The sequence below is a fragment of the Bos javanicus genome, chromosome 13 (assembly GCF_032452875.1).
Source record: "Bos javanicus breed banteng chromosome 13, ARS-OSU_banteng_1.0, whole genome shotgun sequence".
Taxonomy (NCBI): domain Eukaryota; kingdom Metazoa; phylum Chordata; class Mammalia; order Artiodactyla; family Bovidae; genus Bos; species Bos javanicus.
Genome location: NC_083880.1, coordinates 32,027,373 through 32,045,598, shown reverse-complemented (window position 1 = coordinate 32,045,598; position 18,226 = coordinate 32,027,373). Strand labels below are relative to the sequence as shown.

The following is an 18,226-nucleotide window of genomic DNA, read 5'->3' as shown; positions in this document are numbered from 1 at the left end:
ACATATCTGGAAGCTGATGCTAGCTGTCAGTTGGGGCTGTTGACTGGGGTACCTACATTTGGCTTTGGTATGAATAGCCTCTAATGTCATTCATCATTATTTGAAATGCATTCTATTGACTACCATTGAATTTCAGGTCTGCTCTGTATTCTCTGTGCTTCTGAACTGGAGGCTTGTCAAAGAATTTGTGGACATTTTTAATAACTTTAATGAGTATTATCATCTTATTTTACAAATGACATTAAGTCGCTGAACCCAAATTCAGTTGACTCCAAAGGCAAACCTTTTGATCATTAAGGTAGATTGCTTCTGTGTATTCTACAATGTAAACATTAATCACAGAAGGGAGATAATTTGGGGCTAAAAGATACAGTTCTTTTAGTTCAAGAGCTAAACTTGAGAAGGAGTGATGAAACAAGAGTTTTCTATGTTAATAAAAAATAAGAAAATCAAGGATTTTTTGTTGTTATAAAAATAAAACACTCATAATAATAATCACTAACAATTTGACTTTTTCCATATTAATCTAGGCTGGGAAGCATGTTAGAAAAAAAGGGCAACAAGAATTATTTTTTGTGTGGTTTGAAAAGAGGGGAGGGGGAAAGGCTTAAAGGTGGGGAGGGAAGGGAAGGGCTTGTCCAGAAATGCATTGTACAGATTCACATGAGTGCAGGATACATTGTAGACAGGCTGCCAGATAAGCCTGGACAGATAAGATGGTGGTATGTTGTGAAGGACTTTGAAGCCATGTTTAGGAATTTGAGCTTTAATCAGTGAGTAGTACTTCTAAAGTATTGGAACAGAAAAGTAGTATAATGTGATCTGTGTTTTGGAGAGAGAATTTCAAAATATTTTAGATGGGGACTTCCCTGGTGGTAGTGGTTAAGAATCTGCCTTGCAATGCAGGGGACCCGGGTTTGATCGATCAACCTGATCGGAGAACTGAGATCCCACATGCCTTAAGGCAGCTAAGCACTGCAACGAAAGACTCCACCTGCCACAATGACGACGCAATGCAGCCAAATAAATAACTATTTTAAAAAGTTAGCTGGATTATATTGTGGTGAGTTTGGAGGCAGATATCTGGAGAATAACTATTAGTCATGATGCTATTGTATTTAGATATATTTTTCTGAAGAAACATTATTCTTTTGTCCTAATTATCCCCTCCTTAAAAAAAAAAGACTAACACTCTAAACTGCATTCTATAACTGAATTTATTTATAAGCTTATATCCTTATTTATTCTGTGAAGATTATAGTATGGTTTACAGGCAATATAGAATGTGAGAGTAATTTTAAAAAAAGATCAAAGTCAGAGAAAATACAGGTACCTTAGTCAGATAAGAGACTGCAGAATATTTTGGAGCAATGTAAGACATCCAACCTGGGACTTCCCTGGAGGTCCAGTGGTCAAGGCTCCATGCTTTAAAAATATATATGTTAAAACAAAACAAAACAAAAAACTGATCTTTTACATTAAGGATTAGCACCTTTTTATGTAAGAGACCAGATAGTAAATATTTCACAAATTGTGGGCCATATGATTTCTGCCATAACTATCAACCCTGTAATTATAACACAAAAACAACTATAAATAATACATAAACAAATATTTTTTTATTTATTGACTTCACCAAAGCCTTTGACTGTGTGGATCACAACAAACTGGAAAATTCTTAAAGAGATGGGAACAAGACCACCTTACCTGCCTCCTGAGAAATATGTATGCAGGTCAAGAAGCAACAGTTAGAACTAGACATGGAACAACAGACTGGTTCCAAATTGGGAAAGGAGTATGTCAAGGCTGTATATTGTCACCCTGCTTCTTTAACTTAAACGCAGAGTATGTCATGCGAAATTCTGGGCTGGATGAAGCACAAGCTGGAGTCAAGATTGCCAGGAGAAATATCAATAACCTCAGATACACAGATGACACCACCCTTAGGGCAGAAAACAAACAAGAACTAAAGAATCTCTTGATGAAAGTGAAAGAGGAGAATGAAAAAGTTGGCTTAAAACTCACCATTCAGAAAACTAAGATCATGGCATCTGAGCCCATCACTTCCTGGCAAATAGATGGGGAAACAGTGGAAACAGTGAGAAGCTTTATTTTGGGGGGCTCCAAAATCACTGCAGATGGTGACTGCAGCCTTGAAATTAAAAGACACTTGCTCCTTGGAAGAAAAGCTATAACCAACCTAGACAGCATATTAAAAAGCAAAGACATTACTATGCCAACAAATGCCCATCTAGTCTATGGTTTTTCCAGTAGTCATGTATGGATGTGAGAGTTGGACTACAAAGAAAGCTGAGCGCCGAAGAATTGATGCTTTTGAACTGTGGTGTTGGAGAAGACTCCTGAGAGTCCCTTGGACTACAAAGAGATCCAACCAGTCTATCCTAAAGATCAGTCCTGAACATTCATTAGAAGGACTGATGCTGGAGCTGAAACTCCAATACTTTGGCCACCTGATGTGAAGAAATGACTCATTGGAAAAGACCCTGATGCTAGGAAAGACTGAAGGCAGGAGGAGAAGGGGACGACAGAGGATAAGAGGTTGATGGCATCACTGACTTGATGGACATGAGTTTGAGCAAGCTCTGGGAGTTGGTGATGGACAGGCCTGCCTGGCGTGCTGCAGTCCATGGTATCACAAAGAATCATACACGGCTGAGTGACTGAAGTGAACTGAACTGAAACAAATGTTCCAATAAAATCTTATTTTAAAAATGGCTCGGTGCTTCCACTGCAGGCGGCGCAGTTTCCATCCTTGTTTGGGAACTAAGATCCCACATGCTGCCTGGTGCAGCTGGAAAAAAAAAAAAAGACATTAGACTCTGAGTTGGCTACATTGAACTACCAAATAGGTTCTGAGCATCCATGAAGCCACGACAAAAAGGAAAACACAAAGTACTACAAAACATATCATCCATGAGATATGATTCAGATCACCCATGCCAATTCCTACGGAGAAATAGAGCAACTGGTAGTGATGTGAATTTGAAAGCAGTTATCACATAGAAGTTGAAGGAAATTCATCACTAGATTCTCATTTTAGTAACAGAAGGAGGACGATTGTGTAGATTTTGATGAGAAACTCCACTGAAGATAGAAAGAGCAGCATAATTCAAGCAGCATAAGGACAATGCAGCAAATGAAGTCCAAAGTCAAGGATTAGAAAAAGAATGAACCTGTCAGTCCTTGCTGGTCCTTCTCAGGGTCCAGTGAGAGTTTGGGAGACACAAGGAGAGTCTCATTGTCATTCTGCACAGAAAGCCTTTCTACAAACTGGTGAACCATCTGTTTTAAAACATTTTAGTAGGTATTTCATGCGAGTTTGTCACTCTTTCGTTCTGCAGCATATTAATTTGTAATTTAAGAAATTAAAGGGTGTTGATTTATTAATTGACTTGTAGCATAGAATCCTATTAATGATGGCATCCTAGCTGCAGATTTGACTTCATAGTAGAAATCATTCCAAGGTCTATGGAAAGAGACAGGGCTTTTTACAAAACCAAGTGTGTTTCTGTGCCTGTTCTGTGAGTCTTTGCCAGTGGGATAGCTTTCATTAGCATTCATGCCTTCTTGCTTTTGTCTTTACTTTTTTCAATAAACATCTTATTTTTGAAATATAGTTTTTTAAGGCAAATGATCAGGGCTAATTTTTAGGGAAACATGCTTAAAACAAGACCTTTGACGGCCCTGAACTGAGTAGTAATGATTATGCAGCAGGCAGAACTTTGAGTCTCTTGATAGACAGATTTATTTCATCAAAAAAATAACCAATATCATCAGCATCCAACCCAAACTTCATCCACTTTTTCCATTTGTAGCAAGAACTATTTGATGCCTGAATTTCTGGCTTGTATTAAAAGCTTATGAATCTGAGATCCATAAATTGAAGCCTACTACATCATTGTTAATATCTTTTTCTTCCCAAAGACTTCAAAGGAATGCTTTCCCCTTACCCCCTGTCATTTTTCTGGTACATAAAAGCTTCAGTTTTAAGATAGGGGACTTCAATTCTAACCATGCATTTCCTGGATTCCTACCTGCTATGTGCAGGAAGTCACAGACATTAAAGCTGAGATAACAAAGGCCTAATTCAGGAAATGGATAGTCTAGGTAAGGACTGTGACAAGGACACAAACGGCCAGAACTCAGGGGAGGTACAGATGACAAGGATGATGGATTATGGAGCAGTGGGGGTTGTTGCTTGCATTCTAGACAAGATCCTATCTGATGGGGAGTGGGGAGAATCAGGAAAAGCTCTTTTTTGTTGTTAATGTTTGCTTATTTATTTGTCTGTGTCAGGTCTTAGTTGCAGTATGCAGGATATTCATTGTGTCATATGGAATTTTTCATTGATGTGCATGGGCTCTAGTTGTGGCTCAAGAGCTCAGTAGTTGAGGCACGTTGGCTTGGTTGCTCTATAGCATATGGGATCTTAGTTCCCTGACCAGGGATTGAACCTGCATCCCTTGCACTGGAAGGAGGATTCTTAACCACTGGACCACCAAGGAAGTCTCAGGAAAAGCTGTTTAAAGGAGGTGAGAAGTTTGGTATATAGAAACAGGGTGACAACTTGAGGAAATTTAACTTATCACACTTAACATACTCAAAATGGATATCTAATATTTGGAAAACATCTGTAGCTCTACTATAGATTTAGCACCCAATTTGTAGGTGAGTAGCAGAAGAAATATTTCCTTGATAGAGTTATGCAAGCCAGAAAATGGAATGTCCCTTCAGGTTGCTATCGGGAAGAGAAAGTCTCATTCCTCTTCCAAGATCAACTCATAACTGTGCCTGGAGGAGAGTTCAGTTGGAATCATCGTATCTGCACCTCCAACTGTCCGTTCATGAGAGGCACTGCCCTTGAGTCATCTTGGAATAGTAGGTCAGTGTTAAAGTGTTTAAAAGTAAGGAAGTCTGTTGCAATGTGTTCCTCAGTGTCCATCTTCCTCCTCCCTCTTCTCTTCCCAATATACAGTTGTGGTAGCTTTTAGGTGTTTGTTTGTTTTTTTTTTTTCCTTTTAAAAAAATTAATTTGTTTATTTTAATTGGAGGCTGATTACTTTAGAATATTGTAGTGGTTTTTGCCATACATTGACACGAATCAGCCATGGTGTACATGTGTTCCCCATCCCAAAACCCCCTCCCACCTCCCTCCCTGTCCCATCCCTCAGGGTCATCCCAGTACACCTGCCCTGAGCACCCTGTCTCATGCATCGAACCTGGACTGGCAATCTGTTTCACATATGGTAATATATATGTTTCAATGTTATTCTCTCAAATCATCCCACCCTTGCCTTCTCCCACAGACTCCAAAAGTCTGTTCTTTACATCTGTGTCTCTTTTGCTGTCTCGAATATAGGGTCATCATTACCATCTTTCTAAATTCCATATATATGTATGTTAATACATTGTATTGGTATTTTTCTTTCTGACTTCACTCGTGTAATAGGCTCCAGTTTCATCCATCTCATTAGAACTGATTCAAATGCATTCTTTTTAATGGCTGAGTAATATTCTATTGTGTATATGTACCACAGATTTCTTATCCATTTGTCTGTTGATCAACATCTAGGTTGCTTCCATGTCCTGGCTATTGTAAACAGTGCTGCGATGAATATTGGGGTGCATGTGTCTCTTTCAATTCTGGTTTCCTCAGTGTGTATAGCCAGTAGTGGGATTGCTGGGTTGTATGGCAGTTCTATTTCCAGTTTTTTAAGGAATCTCCACACTGTTCTCCATAGTGGCTGTACTAGTTTGCATTCCCACCAACAGTGTAAGATGATTCCCTTTTCTCCTCACCCTCTCCAGCATTTATTGTTTGTAGACTTTTTGATAGTAGCCATTCTGACCAGTGTGAGATAATCTGCAATTCAAGTAAAGACCATGCTAGGAATGACCCTACTTCAACTGAATTTTCAAGGGAAGATGAACTCTCAGTCCAAGACAGTGTGACCTTTTATTTCAAATATGTCATCCAATTAATGCCATAGCTAATGGAAGCTTTACTGATTTCTTGAGAAATAACTTATAAAGAAAGCTTTAGCTCATAGATCCAAAATAATGGAAGGGTGACAAAGAAGAGAGTATGGTGCATATAAAAATGATTTAAAACCCTGGCTGGTCTTCATTTTAATAAGTCATTGACTGACAGGACATTCATAACCTTAACACTCCAAAAAGAAGGCTTAGCATGAGAGGAATAGCTTCTGTACAAGATCGATCTATTGAAATAATAGGAAAAACCCAAAGGAAAACCTGAAATATTAAACTGTAAGATAAACAGATTGGAACAAGTCCTCAGTTTGTGTTAAGATTCCTTATTTGTTTGAACAGAAGCTGAAATGATCAGATGAGGATCATGTGATGGGAAAAGGAAGGTTGAGCAGGGAGCCAGGAGACTGTTTTCTTCCATTCATTTCTTTTGCCACTCTTTGAATTTAAGTTTTTTCATTTGTAAAAAAATCATCTACTGCCATAAATCTCACAAATCTCTCCTAGGGCTTTTGTTGGAATAAGATCAGATGAAAGATGCAGGAACTTCTTGGAGAAGGGCAAAGAATAAGCCAGTAATAATCATTACCATTTATATACAGAATGCTTCACATATACCAGACACAGTCTTTCAGTATATTATCTTAGCCCCAGAACAATCTTGAAGCAGGTGTATAAATATATATACATCACTATTCTATCAATTAGGACACTAAGGGTAAGAAATGCTAAGAATTTGCATATAATCATGGCAGTAAATGATAAAGCCACGGTTCTGTGACTCCATTGCTAACCAATTATATAAGCATTTAGAACTGGTAGGACTAATGGGCTGCTTTGTTCAATGCTACTGTTTACAAGGTGCACCTGTTTTCTTACCTTTCTCTTTCATTCCAAATCATGTTTCTCCATTTCACACCAGTTCCTTTCCTCAGCACCACTGAACTTTATCTTGGTCTAAACACTCTCCCACTGATAATTCTTACAACTCAGATAGTTCTTAAGCATCTTTCCAGTCTCAATTCAAACACACCATCATAAAAACATGATACTACACTTACCTCTGTATTCCTAGAATTAGCACAAAGCTGGTCACTTAGTAGGTGTGTAAATATACCATTCAATATTTATATTCAATGAAAGATTGAATGAAGGAAACAGACAGAGAATAATAAAATGTTCAGGTCAATGCCATGTGGCACAGCAGACATCCAGACATCCAAATCTACTGTTCTTCATACTTTCCCACTGGGTAAGTTGATTTCCTGTCAAAAATAATGGATTTTGAAGCTGAATACTTTAATCACAATCCATTAATTAAAACCTCAGTGATTCCCTAAATTAGTCATGCACTGTAAAAATAGAATGATATATTATTTTGGTTAAGAAAAAAATCAGCTGATAGGAATGTGGAAAAAGCTAAAACAAGATTTGGGACCAATTAATGACATGAGAATGAGAAGCTAGAAGCAATACGCAGATATTAGAGAGAAGGCTCAAGGCTACTTTATATTAATTTTTGCAGCATATGGAATACTTTGTGTCAACCCAGTTTGGAGAATATAAAATTCTTCCTCCTACTTAACTAGGCAATGTTCAGTTTCTTTCTGACAGGATGCAGCACTGTTAAAATAAACTGAAAGGTGGAAAAATGCAAGAATGAAAATTACTATATGAAGAGAGTTTTTTAAAAACTGTGTTTAGGTGAGCTTGTAGTGCAGAGGCAAAATAAACATTTTAAACAAGATAAGATATTTCTGTCCACTAAGAAATGGGATAATTTCAAAAAGTGATGTCACCATGCCATAGCACTGATGGCATGATGTATATTATCCATGTCGGGCTTCCCTGGTGGCTCAGTGGTAAAGAACCTGCCTGCCAGTGTAGGAGATGCAGGTTTGATCCCTGGGTTGGGAAGTTACCCTGGAGAAAGAAATGGCAACCCAGTCCAGTATTCTTGCCTGGAAAATCCCATGGACAGAGGAGCCTGGTGAGCTACAGTCCATGGGGTCGCAAGAGGGCTGCCCATGACTTAGCGACTAAACAGTAACAAAAACAATTATCCATGTCAGTGGGACAATCCATTTTCTTTTTTGTCTCTTTAGTATGAAGCAATCACTATGCCATCTAGTGTTTATTAAAATCATTGACAAGAGATATATACCAATAGCAAAAGAAATGTGTCACATTTACTGGAAGATTCACTTTTTCAACTTAGAGCCCATTTTCAAGTGGCTTGGTAAACTGGAATTTTAATCGACCATGCTTACTTTAGAGAGATCGGTTCAGATAAAGTTGGAATGAAAAAAAAAAAGTGTGTTTTTTAAATTTTTCATGATGGAAGATTTCAAACACATAAAAGGTATAGAGAATTACACAGGAAACCACAAGTTTCATTTGCTTGCTGTTTGAACAATTTGAACTCAGTTTGAACAATTATCAGCTCAAAGCCAGCCATTGCCTGTTTACACTGTCCTTCCTCAGTAGATTAGTTTGAGGCAAGTTCATTAAAAAAAAAAATTATTGGGTACAGCTGATTAACAATATTGTGTTAGTTTCAGAGGCATGGCAAAGTGATTCAATTATACATATATTAATTCTTTTTCAGATTCTTTTCCTATATAGGTTATTACAAAAGATTGAGTAGAGTTCCCTGTGCTATACAGTAGGTCCTTGTTGGTTATTTCATATTTAGTAGTGTGCGTGTTAATCCCAAACTCCTGACTTATACCTCCTCTCCATGTTTCCCCTTTGGTAACCATAAGTTTGTTTTTAAAATTTGTGTATCTATTTCTGTTTTTAAAATAAGTTCATTTATATAAGTTTTAAATTAAATTCCATGTATGGGAGATATCATATATTTGTCCTTCTCCACCTGACTTACTTCACTGAGTATGATAATCTCTGAGTCCATACATGTTGCTGCAAATGGCATTATTTCATTCTCTTTTATGACCATCGTGTATATGTACCATGTCTTCTTTATTCATTCCTCTGATGATTGACATTTAGGTTGCTTCAGTGTTTTGGCTTTAGTAAATAGTGGTGCAGTGAACATTGGGATGCATGTATCTTTTTGAATTATGGTTTTGCTTGGTTCTATTTTTAGTGTTTTAAGGAACCCCCATATTGTTTTCCATAGTCCTGCTGCTGCTGCTAAGTTGCTTCAGTCGTGTCCGACTCTGTGCGACCCCATAGACGGCAGCCCACCAGGCTCCCCTGTCCCCGGGATTCTCCAAGCAAGAACACTGGAGTGGGTTGCCATTTCCTTCTCCAATGCATGAAGGTGAAAAGTTAAAGTGAAGTCGTTCAGTCCTGTCTGACTCTGAGCAACCCCATGGACTGCAGCCTACCGGGCTCCTCCCTCCATGGGATTTTCCAGGCAAGAGTACTGGAGTGGGGTGCCATCGCCTTCTCCCCATAGTAGTCCTACCAACTCACATTCCCACCAGCAGTGTAGGAGAGTTTCTTTTTCTCCGCACTCTCTCTAACATTTATTGTTCATAGACTTCTGACCAGTTTGAGGTAATACCAAACAACCCAATCAAAAAATGGACAAAAGATCTAAATAGAGATTTCTCCAAAGAAGACATACAGATGGCCAAAAAACACATGAAAAGATGCTCAGTGTCACTAGTTATCAGAGAAATGCAAATCTCAACTAAAATGAGTCAGTTCATTTTTTTACTGAAGCAAATCTTATGATATTCTTGATATTCTTTGATCCAAAAATATGTTAGTATGCATCCCTGAAGCATAAGGGGCCTTTTAAAATACAACCAGAACATCATTATTAAGCTTAAAATTATTAACAATAATTTTTTCATAGTATCAACTATTCAACAAGTGTTCAGATTTGTCTGAGTCATAATTTTGTACAATGGGTTTGTATGAATTAAGAGCCAAATAAGGTCCATACATTGCAACTTGTTGATATATTTTTTAAGTTTTTTTTTTTAACCAGAGGTGGTTCTTCTTTCTTTAATTTTTCATTATAATTGATTTCTTAAGGAAACTAGGGTACTTGTCTGCTAAACTTTACTTATTTTGAAAATTTCTAATTGCATCCCAGTAGTATATGGTTTCCCGAGAAGGCAATGGCACCCCACTCCAGTACTCTTGCCTGGAAAATCCCATGGACGGAGGAGCCGGTGGGCTGCAGTCCATGGGGTCGCTAAGAGTCAGGCACGACTGAGCAACTTCACTTTCACTTTTCACCTTCATGCATTGGAGAAGGAAATGGCAACCCACTCCAGTATTCTTGCCTGGAGAATCCCAGGGACAGAGGAGCCTAGTGGGCCGCCGTCTATGGGGTCGCACAGAGTCGGACACGACTGAAGCGACTTAGCAGCAGCAGCAGCAGTACATGGTTTCACGTCTTTCTTTTTCTTTTTCCTGTTAACTGATTATTGAGATTTAGACGTTTGATCATTCAGGTTTAAGGTTTTGATGGTAATAGTTCTTAAGTGGCTTTGTGTGCTTCCATCAGAAGGCAGCTTATCTGTTTGGTTTTCTATGATATCAATAATCTTTTCCTAGGTCAGTGATCAATAACTAATGATCATTGCCTAGATCTAGATTCATTATCTCATTAAGGCTGGCAAATATGGTGATAGTCTATCACTCTCTCATTTTTTATCTAAAATACTGTCAAATTTCCCCTCTTCAATGATTGTCCTGAGGCATATTCAAGTGCATAGGCAAGATAACTACTTGACTTCATAATTTAACCTCATCAGTTTTCAAAATGACTAATTGATTCTTTCCAAATGTGACTGTCTTCCAAATATGACCAGTGAGATTTTTTTTTTTTTAGTTTCATTACTAACTAATGAATTTAAACATATTTGATGTCTTTCAATTCATTGCAGTCAGCTGTTCTTTCATGCTCAAATTGTTCCATTGTTGGCCAGTTAAAGACTCTTCAACTCGTTTGACTTGATGCTTTAGGCTCATTTTTGCATTACAAGGTATTTTAGGCTCATCTTGTACATTTCTTGCCCAAGACCTGGAATCAGCCATTTACCCAAGAAACCCTGATTTCTTTTAGTACAAAATAGTGTTTATAGGGTATAACCTGGACTCTAGGAATGCTCTTTGCTAATGTATTGTTATTAAACCCTTTTAATGGATAGAACTAAGACATATATATGTATATGTATATATTTTAAAATTATATTGATAGTACACATTAGTCCATTTTCAATAAAAAATTTAGATTATAGAGTTTTAACTTGATTCCTTGATTTTACCTTTTCTCTTCAGGCTGAAAATCTTAACAATGTTCTTAGAATTACCTATTAGATTTCTCCTATAGAATACATGATAGCTACAGAATATCAGTACCAGTATTATTACTAAAAATAATTTAAAATTTATTTTGCTTGTTTATAAGGTATATACCACAAGAGATGTATCACCAGATTACCATAGTTTAAAGTCACTTGAAATACTTCTTTACTGTCAAATGGATGAATAGGTAGGTCTTATTTTATTTTGCTTTGATTTACAGGGATTGCTTTTTAAAGGAAGTTTGAATTGTAAGTATTAAGTAAAGTTGTGTTGTATCATGTAACAATTATAATCTACACTTCCTTATGCCGTCACTTATGTTAGTTTTACATATAATCATATATTCAATTCTCACAGTCAATAATTATGCCGGTTCTTCAGATATTTGGTCATCTGAGTCATTTTCTAATGGATCCTTCAGGAAGGGCATATGAGCACCACACTCCTGAGTGCTTGCATGTTCATAATAGTTTGTATATGACTTTAAACTTGAATGTTTTACTGCATTTACTTTTCATAGCTTTTGTAATATAAATGTTACTCTATTGTCCTGTGGCATAAAATGTTGCTATTGAGAAGTCTAATGTCACTTTATTTTCTTTCACTAATGAGGGCTTGGTCATTTTGCTTTGATGTTCAAAGGTCTTTTTTTTCCTTTTAAGTTTGATAGATTTACTAAGTTATGTCTTGTTTTGGCCACTGTGGGTTGATTTTCCAGGGTCCTCATGTGCCCTTTAAATATACAGGTTCAGATCTTTATATCAGGAGCATTTTCCAGAATAAGCTATTGCTTTCTCTCCAGTCCTTTTATCTTTTTCTTTATTTCATTTCTATTTTTAAATTTTCTTCCTGTTCTTTCTTATGATATTATTTGTCCTTGTGTTCTTCTTACTTTTGTTCATTTCTGAAATTTTTTTTTTCTTTTAGTTCTAATTCTTAACCTCTCTCAGACCACTTTCCAAACTTTCTTTTGTCCAATCACGTCATTTTCTAATCCTGATTTATGGCATTCTTCCATAGCTTCTATAATTATCTCAAATTCTCTCTCTTTTTTTTAATCATTTATTTCTTTTTTTAAAATTTTATTTTATTTTTAAACTTTACAATATTATATTGGTTTTGCCATATATCAAGATGAATCCGCCACAGGTATACATGTGTTCCCCATCCTGAACCCTCCTCCCTCCTCCCTCCCCATACCATCCCTCTGGGTCGTCCCAGTGCACCAGCCCCAAGCATCCAGTATCATGCATTGAACCTGGACTGGCGACTTGTTTCATATATGATATTATACATGTTTCAATGCCATTCTCCCAAATCATCCCACCCTCTCCCTCTCCCTCTCCCACAGAGTCCATAAGACTGTTCTATACATCAGTGTCTCTTTTGCTGTCTTGTATACAGGGTTGTTGTTACCATCTTTCTAAATTCCATATATATGCGTTAGTATACTGTACTGGTGTTTTTCTTTCCGGCTTACTTCACTCTGTATAATAGGCTCCAGTTTCATCCACCTCATTAGAACTGATTCAAATGTATTCTTTTTAATGGCTGAGTAATACTCCATTGTGTATATGTACCACAGCTTTCTTTATCCATTCATCTGCTGATGGGCATCTAGGTTGCTTCCATGTCCTGGCTATTATAAACAGTGCTGCAATGAACATTGGGGCACACGTGTCTCTTTCCCTTCTGATTTCCTCAGTGTGTATGCCCAGCAGTGGGATTGCTGGGTCATAAGGCAGTTCTATTTCCAGTTTTTTAAGGAATCTCCACACTGTTCTCCATAGTGGCTGTACTAGTTTGCATTCCCACCAACAGTGTAAGAGGGTTCCCTTTTCTCCACACCCTCTCCAGCATTTATTGCTTGTAAACTTTTGGATCGCAGCCATTCTGACTGGTGTGAAATGGTACCTCATAGTGGTTTTGATTTGCATTTCTCTGATAATGAGTGATGTTGAGCATCTTTTCATGTGTTTGTTAGCCATCTGTATGTCTTCTTTGGAGAAATGTCTGTTTAGTTCTTTGGCCCATTTTTTGATTGGGTCATTTATTTTTCTGGAGTTGAGCTGCAGGAGTTGCTTGTATATTTTTGAGATTAGTTATTTGTCAGTTGCTTCATTTGCTATTATTTTCTCCCATTCTAAAGGCTGTCTTTTCACCTTGCTTATAATTTCCTTTGTTGTGCAGGAGCTTTTAAGTTTAATTAGGTCCCATTTGTTTATTTTTGCCTTTATTTCCAGTACTCTGGGAGGTGGGTCATAGAGGATCCTGCTGTGATGTATGTCGGAGTGTTTTGCCTCTGTTCTCCTCTATGAGTTTTATAGTTTCTGGTCTTACGTTTAGATCTTTAATCCATTTTGAGTTTATTTTTGTGTATGGTATTAGAAAGTGTTCTAGTTTCATTCTTTTACAAGTGGTTGACCAGATTTCCCAACACCACTTGTTAAAGATATTGTCTTTAATCCATTGTATATTCTTGCCTCCTTTGTCAAAGATAAGGTGTCCATATGTGTGTGGATTTATCTCTGGGCTTTCTATTTTGTTCCATTGATCTATATTTCTGTCTTTGTGCCAGTACCGTACTGTCTTGATGACTGTGGCTTTGAAGTCAGGCAGGTTGATTCCTCCAGTTCCATTCTTCTTTCTCAAGATTGCTTTGGCTATTCGAGGTTTTTTGTATTTCCATACAAATTGTGAAATTATTTGTTCTAGCTCTGTGAAGAATACCGTTGGTAGCTTGATAGGGATTTTAGCTCATTTGAAAGTATTAGGTTAAGATATTTATTATTTTATGGTCATGTCTTTATATTATGATTTCATTGTCTATGGCAGGGATCCCCAACCTCCAAGATCTAGTGCCTGATGATCTGAGGTGGAACTCAGAAATAAAGTCCACAGTAAATGTAATGTGCTTGAATCATCCCCAAACCATTGCCCCCACTATCTGTGGAAAAACTGTCTTCCGTGAAATGGGTCCCTGATGCCAAAAAGGTTGGGGACCGCTGGTATAGGAATAGTTCTCTGTCCATTATTAACTTTCTTCTTAAAATAATATTATATGAATTCAACCACAATCACTGCTGAGGTCATGGTGTTTTGTGCTCTTCCAGGGGAGGATGTCTGAAATATCTTTCCTAGATTGAATGCTCTAGGGCTCCATTTTCCCTTGTTGTTATGGCATGTATGGCTCTTTCTGAGATATGTTGTCTCCACCCCGACCACCCCCACCCTCTCTACCTTAGTCTGGCTCTTCTTTTCCTTTTGCCTTTGGTGTCCTGATGTGTTCTGTTTCCGTGCAATGCCCAACGGTTTCTCTTCTGTCTGGGGATTTATCCTATAGTCTCTGCTTTATGAAAGTTACATGGAGTATTTTAGTGCAGAATTATCCATACTCATCATATATTCATTGTGAATGTTAGCTTTTAGAGTTACGAAGATTTCATCATCTTTTAATTTTACTTTTTCTAGACTTGCCTGTTCATAGTAGCTTTATTATTTTTAAATTAATTTTTATTGGAGTATATAGTCACTTTACAATGCTGTTTCTGTTGTACATCAAAGAGAATCACCTTTATGTATACATATATCCCCTCTGTTTTGGATTTCCTTTCTTTATCTTTTTTAAATGCATTGTGATCTGAGCTATCTGAGAGTTGGCAGGGCGTCTGGAGCCTGCAAAGCCCCTTCCCAGTTTTGGCAGCTCTTGTCTGATGGACCTGCAGAGCTTTCCATGCTAAGAGGAGACTCTTCCATTTGGGAGTGGGTACCTGATGGTGATCCAGTTTCTGAGATGTTGATTGGAGACCCCTTGTGTTTCTTCTTCCTACTGTAGTTGTCATTATGTGTCTTGTTGCTGCTAGTGTCCTGGCCACTCATGCTTGTGGTCGTAGATATTGTCTGTAGGGTTTTGTTGTTGTTATTGCTGACTCAATTGTATTTTTGTTGGGGGTGGTCTGGGGAAATGGAGAAACTGTGTGATTGCCACCACTGCTAGCCTTCTATCTCTGGGTGATTTGGGAGCAAATGTGCTGCTGTGGATGTTTTAAAACATGTGAAACCTGAGATGAGATTTTACTTGTTTTTCTTTGTAACAGTTTTGTTCCTCCCCAACCCCCACCCCCAAACATATAAGATAATAGACACAATCCTGTTTGAAAATACAATGAAAATCATTGAATGGGATTTGGAAAATATCAAGGATCTCAGGAGAAAATGCTGTTTTGTCTATGCTTGTCATATTATGGAATAAATCATTCCAATCCCCTTCAAAATACAGAGAATTATGACCTTTTTTCCTAAGATAAGCCTCTCAGAAATTCATGCTTACCGAATGTATGAATAATAAGCCAAGAAACACAAACTGGAGGAATTATAAGGAAATGAACTTCCACATTTAAAAAATCTGCCTATTGTTATTCTGCTGCTGTGTAGTGTGGGATTTGCCAAAAATCTTATATCATTTATTTTTATTCAAAGTGATTAATGACAAATAATTTCTTATGATATTATAACAATCAACTTATGTAATTGCTTTGTTTTTTTGAACTTTTTTTTGTCTAAAAATCTGATTCATTTCATGGAATAAATAAGTACAATATGCAACACACAGAATCATGTCAACCTAAATCTCTGTTGTGTATACAGCTAGTGCCAAAGTCTCTTTGACTTGTCCAAGCTTCCTTAATTTCTAAACCAGGAAGACTCCTTCAGGTGTTTTTTTTTTTTTTCAATTAAAATTCTATTTCCATTAAAATACATGGGCAAATGGTTCCCCCAACATGCACTGCTTAGCCTGTACTCTTTCCTAAAAAAAAAAAAACAAAAAAAAAACCACTACAGATTTCTTTTCATATATCAATCATATATTTATTTATTTATTTGGCTTCACAAGTCTTAGCTGTGGCATGCAAGATCTAGTTCCCTGACCACAGTTTGAACCTGGGCCCCCTGCATTAGGAGCATGGATTCTTACCCACTAGACCACCAGGGAAGTCCCTCATTCATACATTTATTAATGGCTTAATCCTTGAAAGGCAGTATACCAGATACATTTCAGCTATTTTTATTCATTTCCTGTGGTCACAGCTATGCCATATAAGTATTACTATCTCCATTTTATAGATGAGACACTTGAGGTTCAAAGACTTGCAGTATTTTGTTCAAGAACTAATAATAAGTTGGTGAAAAAAATTGAATTCCATTCTAACTTCCAAATCTGGCCACTTGACATTGGACTGAGTTGGCTCATTTAATTTAGTGTTTCTTTACTTTCTTCCCCTCTCACTTCCTCCTCTCCTCTCTTTCCCTCCCTTCTTCCATGTCTCCCTTCCTCTCTCCCATCCTCCCTTCTTTCCTTCCTCCCACAAACATTTACTCTAAGTCTGGCACTGTTTTAGGTGATGGGAAAACAGCTAGAAATACACCATTTCTGCCTTCAGGAATCTTGCATTTGAGATTGGATTGTGTTTAGAGACAAACAAACAAATTTGTGTATGTATGTGTGTTCAGTATATCAGATAATGATCAGTACTAACTCCCCAGGACTCCCCTCCCCACCATCAAAAAAGACAGAAGGATATGAGACTAGAGAGTGCTTTGCAGTAGAAGGCTGTTACTTTGAGGAAAGTATACCTAACTCAATGAAGCATAAGACCCATACATTTGTTGGGGTGGCCAAAAAGCTCATTTGGGTTTTTCAAAAGCAATTTAAAATTCTTTCCACAAGCTTCTCTTCCAGACGAATCTTTACAAAAGTGAAAAATAAATTGTCATTTGCATCGTTCTTTTCTCTATAAGTTCTAAATGCTTGTAATTAACATGTAGCAATAATATACTATCTTCTGTCCAATGCTCCCTAAACATTGCCTTGTCAACCTGTTGATAAGACAAAATTGAATGATTACCACAGTTAGGGGCAACAGCATCTCAACAGAGTTTTGACCGGATCTCAAGGGAGAAAGGCAATTCAGATTTTATTAAGAGTTTGCAACTTGGTTTAAAATGGGGGCTTGATGAGTATTGTGACATAACAGTTTGGATTGGTGGAAGCAACAAAACAAAAAATTTGAGGCAAGGAATTTAAAGAGTCTCAAGGAAGCATAAACAAATGGTGATGCTTCATACGGAAGCCCTTCCTGGGTGTTTCCAGAGTTTCCTGTAATGATCAATCAAGTCATATGCAGGCAAGAGTGTCCTGGAATAGTAAAATCATGCTAATACAGTTATGAAGACCAGTGGGTGAAAGAAAGTGAAAGTAAAGTCGCTTAGTCCTCTCTGATTCTTTGCAGCCCCATGGGCTGTAGCCTACTAGGCCCTTCCGTCCATGGGATTTTTCAGGCAAGAGGACTGGAGTGGGTTGCCATTTCCTTCTCCAGGGGATCTTCTCAACTCAGGGATTGAACCCGGGCCTCCCGGACTGCAGACAGACGCTTCACTGTCTGAACCACCAGTGAAGCCAACAGAACAGTGGGCAGTGAAGTCATATTAATGCAGATCCTTTGATTGTATACATTAAATACATAAAATCCGGGTTGAAAATCTTTATGTGATTCTCACACATCGTAATATGGATACCTTTTTTAATTCCTGAGAAGATGAATTTGAAAATTATATGAAATGTCCTGATTAGAAATGATGGTCTCTTTCATAGAGAACAGACTTATGGACATGGGGAGAGGGGAGGAGAGGGTGAGATACATGGAGAGAGTAACATAGAAACTTACATTACCATATGTAAAATAGACAGACAGTGGGAATCTGTTGTATGTCTCAGGGAACTCAAACAGGGGCTGTGTATCAACCTAGAGGGGTGGGATGTGGAGGGAGATGGGAGGGAGGTTTAAGAGGGAGGGGACATATGTATAGCTATGATTGATTCATGTTGAGGTTTGACAGAAAACAATAAAATTCTGTAAAGCAA

General features: G+C 37.6%; 1 protein-coding gene across 1 annotated transcript in view; it reads left to right on the top strand.

The window, feature by feature from the left end:
- The window catches only part of ST8SIA6 (ST8 alpha-N-acetyl-neuraminide alpha-2,8-sialyltransferase 6), a 300,223-nt gene that overhangs the window by 69,510 nt on the left and 212,487 nt on the right, over positions 1–18,226 (top strand). The window contains exon 2 of the mRNA XM_061436151.1: positions 11,408–11,491. Within this exon, the coding sequence (XP_061292135.1) occupies positions 11,484–11,491 (8 nt within the window). The 5' untranslated portion in view covers positions 11,408–11,483. The remainder of the gene's footprint in view (positions 1–11,407; positions 11,492–18,226) is intronic.